The sequence below is a fragment of the Otolemur garnettii genome, unplaced genomic scaffold, assembly GCF_000181295.1.
Source record: "Otolemur garnettii isolate 467f Iridium unplaced genomic scaffold, OtoGar3 scaffold00021, whole genome shotgun sequence".
NCBI classification, from domain to species: domain Eukaryota; kingdom Metazoa; phylum Chordata; class Mammalia; order Primates; family Galagidae; genus Otolemur; species Otolemur garnettii.
In genome coordinates this window covers 18,263,079-18,270,912 of record NW_003852416.1, presented here as the reverse complement: position 1 = coordinate 18,270,912, position 7,834 = coordinate 18,263,079, and the positions used below count along the sequence as shown (strand labels likewise).

The window sequence follows — 7,834 nt, the reverse complement described above, 5'->3', positions numbered from 1 at the left end:
AGTCTGGGCAGCAGAGTGAGACCCTGTCTCAAAAACAAACAAAAAAATAAAAATAAAAACAAAAATATATAGATAGGTAAGGCTTACCAGGAAGGGAACCAAAGCCCAGTTACCTTTCATCGGCCTGTAAGTGGAATATTGGCCAAGGTAATGGTGTCAAGATGTGGTTTGAGATTCTCCCTGGACTTGCCACCATGGGCTTGGCTTGCTCATCCCTAGAGTGCCATTGTGTACATCCATAAGTTCACTAATGGTGGCAAAGAAAAAAGAGTTGCCCATTGTATATATCATTGGCAGTTGATGGGAAGAGATAGGTGCATCTCTGGAGTTAATCACTACTATGTCAAAGGGTTTGTAGAACATTGATTAAAGAAGCACATATCTGACGAATGAAAAAATAACTCAGTATTGGTCATCTACCCCTACTAGAAGGTTATAAAGTGTCTTATATAGCATGCAGTATGTTACACAGTGCTTAATAAAAATAAAATAAGAAAAAATATATATGCCCACACACACACACACATATACAGGGTGGACATAAAGTTTTTATGTTCAATTTAAATTAGATTACTATTTAAATTGCACATGAACTTTATGTCCACCCTGTGTGTGTATGTATATAGTATAAAATTTTCCATTTTAATCATATAGTGTTCTACAACCATTACCATAATGAAATCATCTATTTCATTACCCCAAACAAAAACTCTAACCATTAAGCAATAACTCTCCATTTCCTTCTCTCCTCAGTCCTTTGTATGATTTTTTTTTTTTTTTTTTTTGCAGTTTTTGGCTAGGGCTGGGTTTGAACCCGCCACCTCCAGCATATGGGGCCAGCACCCTACTCCTTTGAGCCACAGGCACTACCTGATGTTTTTCTTTTTAGTAACAGTATAGTATAAATAATTTATCATTCTCTTAATAATATTTAATATGTATATTATTTCATATTTTGAGTCATTATAAATAATGTTAAAATAAACATCTTTGTTCGTATATCCTTATTTACTAATTTTACTTTTGTATGGAATATTTCTGAACTTGGAATTTCTGGATTAAAAGCCACATGCATATTCCATTTTTATAGCTACTACCAGGTTGCTTTCCCCCAAAATTATAGCATTTACACTTCACCAGCAATATTTGAGAATTTCCATTTCCCCACCCTGTCATCAGCTCTGAACATTATCAGTTTTCTTTATTTGTACAATTGGTAGGGGAAAACTGGTGTTTTATTGTTTTTATTTCCTGGAGGTTGAGCATTTGAATTTCCTCTCTTTTGCTTATTTTTTGAGTTGTTTTTGTTTTTCATATCAACTTGTAGTAATGATACCCCATTGTCTATCACAGTATTACACATATTTGGTCCCAGGCTAGGCCAAATACTTCACCCAGTCTATAGTTTATCTATGAATTTGTGATGTCTTTTTTTAGATTCCTTTTCTAGTTGGTCTTGTCACTCAGGATTCTGAATTCCTTTTCCCCCGATTGCCAGCCCATGTGCAAGGATGAAGAACATAGAAAACAGGCAGCTGTCTTTGTTTCTAAGTAGGGAGATAAGAAAAGATGAAGCTTAGCCTGTAGCTAGCCAGAAAAGAAAACAGCCTTCATATCAGGGGAATAAAACCCTTCAAGAATGATTGAATTGGCTCGGCGCCTATAGCTCAACCGGCTAAGGCGCCAGCCACGTACACCTAAGGTGGTGGGTTCGAATCCCCAGCCCGGACCCGCCAAACAACAATGATGGCTGCAACCAAAAAGTAGCCGGGCGTTGTGGCGGGCGCCTGTGGTCCCAGCTACTTGGGAGGCAGAGGCAAGAGACTCGCTTGAGCCCAGGAGTTGGAGGTTGCTGTGAGCTGTAATGCCATGGCACTCTACCCAGGGGGACAGCTTGAGGCTCTGTCTCAAAAAAAAAAAAAAAAAAGAATGATTGAATTTAGCTGAAGCACTGAAAATCCTGAACAGGAATCCTGAGTGCCAGCTAGCTTCTGAATAGGTTCATAGCCTCTTCAGACACTCTAGTTCTAGCTTCATACTTTTCCTAAACAAAGTCAGGCCCAGCCACTTCCAGCCTTGCCCTGAGCTCCACCTGCAGGTCTGTCTCTTCACAGCCTCCAGTAACTGCTGCCTGTGCCTCTTCCCTCTGCTCCTTTGTTGGTGTTATTCTCTTCTCTTCCTAAACTTGGCAGATAGGCTGGTCATTGGAGACCTCAGGCCAGCTGGTCATTGGAGTTTCCTGTGGTGGGAAAAGGGAATGCTGGAGGTGGTAATTGTAGTGGGCATGAGAAAAGGAGCAGGAAGGAGTGCATGAAAGCAAATGAGATGAGATTGGCAGGATTTCCCTGAAGTTGGCTCCAAAGTGGCCAGAAAAGGAGGACATTCTGAAGAAAGGGTCTTGGGGGAGAAAGTCTACTAAGTCAGCCCAAGCCAAATAATCCCTTGTTTAGGCTGCTCTTCTAGAAGAAAACACCCCCAACTTCTCAATCCTATGACTCAAGGCTTCAGGGATTGTTTTAGGTCCGATTTCAAAAACTGGCCTTTTTGTTTGGGCCTAAACAACTGCCAGACCAGGATTTGTGCTACTGATGTCTTGACTTGCTGGCAAGCCCTGCCTATAGTTCTAAAGATCTATCACTCTTACCTGCCTTTTTAGAAAACTAATTTTGCTATTTCACTCCAGCTCAAGGAATAAGAACCAAAAAGAAATCAGTAGAGTTTAAACCACTTTAACAAGAAAGATTACTGAAAGACGGGAAGAAATAGACCCCCAGGAGCCCTGTGAGATGGGACCAAGACAGCCATTCACTGAGTTCTGAAATGCCACACAACACTGAGAAGGACCACGGTTTCCTATATGCGCCTGGTAGCCTGAATAGGGATTATCAGGCAGGGCTGTGAGAGAGGATTTGAGTAAGGATTTGAGTAAGGTCCTTGAGAGTATGGGATTTTCTGTGCAAACTGGGAGAAATATGGAGAGTTGGGTGATAGGAGGAGTTGGGTCATTATACTCCATAGCAGTGATTCTCAACCTGTGGGTCATGACCCACAGGAACTGTATTAAAGGGCCGCAGCATTAGGAAGGTTGAGAACCACTGCTCTATATCATGAAACTTACTTCTGCATGTCCTCTAAAGTAACCACTCCTGGTGCTGAGTAGAGGGATGTTGTAAGTAGGAGAGAGAAAGTCTTTGATGAAGTGTCAGAGACTAATGAAGACAGAAAAGAAAGATGAAAGCATTCACAATTAATGAAAATCTTGCTTAACCTGCTTAACCACTGTAAGAGAAATGTTTCTTAGCCATCCCTTAAGCTTAAGGCTCAAGAACTCCATAATTCAGATACCAAAAAGAGAAAAATGGCAAGTATGTCTTGTAACTCCTACCACTTAAAACTAGGAGATGCTCCTGCATCCTCTGGAGCAAATGTCTGTGTCACTGGAAAAGGTTTGTCATATGCCTGCCCTTTGCCTCTATGCTCTTCTTTCAGGACTAAACAGCAGTAGAAAGAGTACTTCAGAGCAGACCTGGGACAAACTGCCAGGCAGTTGTCTAGGACCCAATAAGGCCTTAATGGTGACAGCTTTTTGGGTTACTTTTTTAACACATGAATGGGAACTGAACCCCTTTGCCTCCCCCCACACACACCCCATAGCATTTGTGTTCATTTCCAGCATGGTGCTAGTTGTCTGACCTCTGGCTTCTCCCCTCTTAATCACAGCTAAAATTCTCCTTCTCTCCCCCCAGCTCCAACTAGCCAGCCTTCACCCCTGTTTAGTTTGTCTCCTGTTCTCTGCTAATGTCTATTTAGTTAAGCTGGAAACAGGATTCTTGTTCTTTTCACATTGGATTTTTTGGTAATTTTGTTTTTTGAGACAGCATCTCGCTCTGTTGCCCTGGGTAGAGTACCATGGTATCATAGCTCACAGCAACCTCAAACTCTTAAGGTGGAGCCCGTAACTCAGTGGGTAGGGTGCCGACCACATACATCCAGGCTGCTGGGTTTGAACCCAGCCCGGGCCAGCTAAAACAACAATGACAACTGCAACAACAACAACAAAATAGCTGGGCGTTGTGGCGGGTGCCTGTAGTTCCAGCTACTCAGGAGGCTGAGGCAAGAGAATCACTTCAGCCCAAGAGTTTGAGGTTGCTGTGAGCTGTGACACCACGGCCCTCTACCCAGGGTGACATAATGAGACTCTGTCTTAAAAAAACCTCAAAATCTTGGGCTCAAGCAGTCCTTTTGCCTCAGCCTCTAGAGTACAGGCACCCAAACTACCGGCACCTGCCACAATACCCGCCAATTTTTTCAATTTTTAGTAGAGACTGGGGTCTTGCTCTTACTCAGGCTGGTCTTGAACTCCTGAGCTCAAGCAATGCACCCAGCTTCCCAGGATTACAGGTATGAGCCACCTCACCAATCTGTCATCTTGTTTTAAGTAAGAATGAAACTAAAGAGGTCTCTGATTTGCTATAACGTGGCACCCAGATATAATTATTGGCAGCAAAGGCTGGGCGTGGTGACTCACACCTGTAATCCTAGCACTCTGGAAGGCTAAGGTGGGTGGATTGCCAGAGCTCACGGGTTTGAGACCAATCTGAGTAAGAGTGAGACCCTGTCTCTAAAAATAGCTGGGCATTATGGCTGTTGCCTGTAGTCCCAGCTACTTGGAAGGCTGAGGCAAGAGAATCACTTGAGTCCAGGATTTTGAAGTTGCTGTGAGCTATGACACCATAGCACTGTACTGAGGGTAACAAAGTAAGTCTCTGTTCAAAAAAAAAAAAAATTATTAGCAGCAGTGACTATCCATTTCTTCCTCCTGCTCCTCTACCTCAGTTGCTCCTGAACACAAAACTCTAAAAGCCAGCAGAGAAGAGAAACTGTGTTGAAAGATGAAAGGAGAAAGGCTACAAACTTGACATTCAAAATTCTGGTTCTATATGGCTCTTGGTCTGGGCCAAAAACTCATGTTTCTGGGTTCTTCCTCTGTGAAATCAGTAGATTTACACCAGTGATTCCCTAAGTATGGTCCCATGACCAGGAAGGTTAACTTCACCTGGGATCTTGTTAGAAATACAAATTCTGGCTCGGCGCCTGTGGCTCAAGTGGCTAGGGCGCCAGCCACGTACACCCAAGGTGGCGGGTTCGAATCCAGCCTGGGCCTGCCAAACACAATGATGGCTGCAACCAAAAAATAGCCGGGCGTTGTGGCGGGCGCCTGTGGTCCCAGCTACTTGGGAGGCAGAGGCAGAACACTCACTTGAGCCCAGGAGTTGGAGTTTGCTGTGAGCTGAGATGCCACGGCACTCTACCCAGGGGGACAGCTCAAGGCTCCTGTCTCAAAAAAAAAAAAAAAAAGGAAATACAAATTCTGGCCTGGTGCAGTGGCTCACGCCTATAATCCTAGCACTCTAGGAGCCAAGGTGGGTAGATTGCTTGAGCTCACAGGTTCAAGACCAGCCTGAGCCAGAGCAAGACCTTACCTCTAAAAAATAGCTAGCCATTGTGGCAGGCTCCTATAGTCCCAGCTACTCAGGAGGCTGAGGCAAGAGCCCAACAGTTTGAGGTTGCTGTGAGCTATGATGCCAAGGCATTCTAGTCAGGGCAACAAAGTGAGACTCTGTCTCAAAAAAGAAAAGAAATACGACTTCTCAGGCCTTACTCTAGACCTACAAAATAAAAAACTCTTGGTGTGAGCCCAGCAATGTATAGTTTAACAAGCACTCCAGGTGATTTTGATACATGCTTAAGTTTGAGAATCACTGTTTTACCCACTGAAGGAGGAGCTCATAAAAAAGCCAGTATGGGGACAAATTCTCAAATCAAGGTTAGGGAACTGAAGAGGAAAAACCAAAGTCTCTCAAAGTGGCCTCTAGACAGGCTGTCTTACCATTTCCCTCTCATTTTATTTTTCATTTTTCTCTGGAGCAGATCCCACTCATGAAGGCACAGCAGAGGGCATGGAAAACGTGGCAGATGCTGTCACCCATGCCCGTTTTGTAGGCACGGATCCTGCTAGCGATGAGGTTGTCCTGATGAAAATCCTTCAGGTAAGCAGGAGGGGGAGGGCAATTAGGCTAATGGCCAAGGGCTGGTGCCTCTAGGTCTACTTACCTGAGTCTCCCGGCACCATGTAGCTGTGTTTTGACTCCACTGGGGCTTAGGAGCCTACTTTGTTTCCAAACAAGTAGCTCCAGTACCCAAAGTAAATGCTTTTTCTAAGGAAAATAATTTAAAAATTCTGAATGAATTGATACTAAATACTGGAAACCCTTAATATACTTGTACCCCTGGCAGACTGTATCTGTGCCATCCATCTGTTGGGCTCATGGGCTAGGGCTGGAATGAATTTTGAACAATGTCAGGGTCATACAAAGTGAAAAAGCAGTTCCCAAGATAAGCTCCTGGGAGACCTTTCTACCAAACTGAAGTGAGGTCAGCATTCTTGCTAACCTCTCTTTCTCACTCCTGAGTACTTCTCTGGGAGACTAGAGGAACACTAGGCAGCTTTTCAACCATCAAGTAAGCCTCTCTTCACCCAACCTACTTGGTTTATCACAATAACTCCCCTTTCTTCCTGGTAGGTCTTACGGACTCTATTGCTAACCCCAGTGGGTGCCCACCTAACCAATGAATCTGTGTGTGAAATTATGCAGTCTTGCTTCCGGATCTGCTTTGAAATGAGGCTCAGTGGTAGGTTCTTGAATATCGTCACCTTCACCATTCTTGGGGCCACTGAATATGAAACACAGGATGCTGTCTCTGAACCCCAGAGAGATGAAAAATTCAGGACTTCTCATCAATCTCAAGGAGCCATAAGGATCTAGAAGAAATCTCTATACTTGACTATTGGCAAAGCTAGAGTAAAGACCTCAGCCCGTTATGCCAGGGCAGTAGTTGGGATGGTTCCCAGACTGACAACCCAGGATCAGTCTCCCTCCCTTGAGGTTTTCTGGGATTGACACCAGCATGCAACTCCCAAGATCTATCACTCCCCCTTTTTCCCCGACTCGCTAGTGCCATCTAGTGGTCCAGTAAAGTAATGGCTGCCTGGCAGAGCTGGAGCTGGTTTTAATAAGTCTGGCATAATCCTTAGTAAACAAGGTTTGGAGGGGAGTCTGCCCTGAGAAACCTCCTGATAATAGCACGGCAAGTAATGACACCTGTGTTATTTGTTTTTGCCTGTGCAGAGTTATTGAGAAAATCCGCAGAGCACACTCTCGTAGACATGGTGCAGCTGCTCTTCACAAGGTAAACCTGCTGCTGTTTGCTTCAGCCCGGCTGCCCAGGCCTCTTGAGTCTGCCTGCTTCCACACAGCCACGTCAGGGACCTGGCCAACCCCACAGCCACATCAGAGGCCACTGGGATTATGCATGGGGGTAGTTCTCTGGGTCTAGGGTTACTGAGCAAGGGAGGAGGAGGAAGCTAACTTGGTCTCAGAAGGAGGTAGAGGGTTATTTAATCTAAGCTGACAGACCTCATTCTGCTTCCCAAACTTATTTATGTCTATTTCTGTACAGGTAGCAGCTGGGAAAGGGAACTCAGAAAGGAAGTCAAACTCAAGGGACTTTGGAACAGGTTGCTGGGCTCCCAGAGCTCAGCCTGTTTTCTATGGAAAGGGCCAAGGCTAGGGTGACCAATGATTGATTTTGCCTGGGACTGTCTTTATTTCAGTGCTGAAGGTCCTGCATCTCAGCAAACCTTACCTTAGTCCCAGGCAAACCAAGATGATTGGTTACCCTAGGTAAGGTCCTCAGCCTAGGGCCTAGGAGGCCTTTTTCATACTAGGCCTAACTGCCTATTTCTTACACTTCTTTTCAATAGATTCACTTT

The 7,834-nt window shown here is 44.5% G+C and overlaps 1 protein-coding gene and 1 pseudogene across 1 annotated transcript in view; both read left to right on the top strand.

The window, feature by feature from the left end:
* The window catches only part of GBF1 (golgi brefeldin A resistant guanine nucleotide exchange factor 1), a 134,332-nt gene that overhangs the window by 95,643 nt on the left and 30,855 nt on the right, over positions 1-7,834 (top strand). The window contains exons 3-5 of the mRNA XM_023511785.1: positions 5,932-6,050; positions 6,585-6,693; positions 7,191-7,251. Of these exons, the coding sequence (XP_023367553.1) occupies positions 5,961-6,050; positions 6,585-6,693; positions 7,191-7,251 (260 nt within the window). The 5' untranslated portion in view covers positions 5,932-5,960. The remainder of the gene's footprint in view (positions 1-5,931; positions 6,051-6,584; positions 6,694-7,190; positions 7,252-7,834) is intronic.
* Positions 162-1,580, top strand: LOC111724300 (annotated as a pseudogene).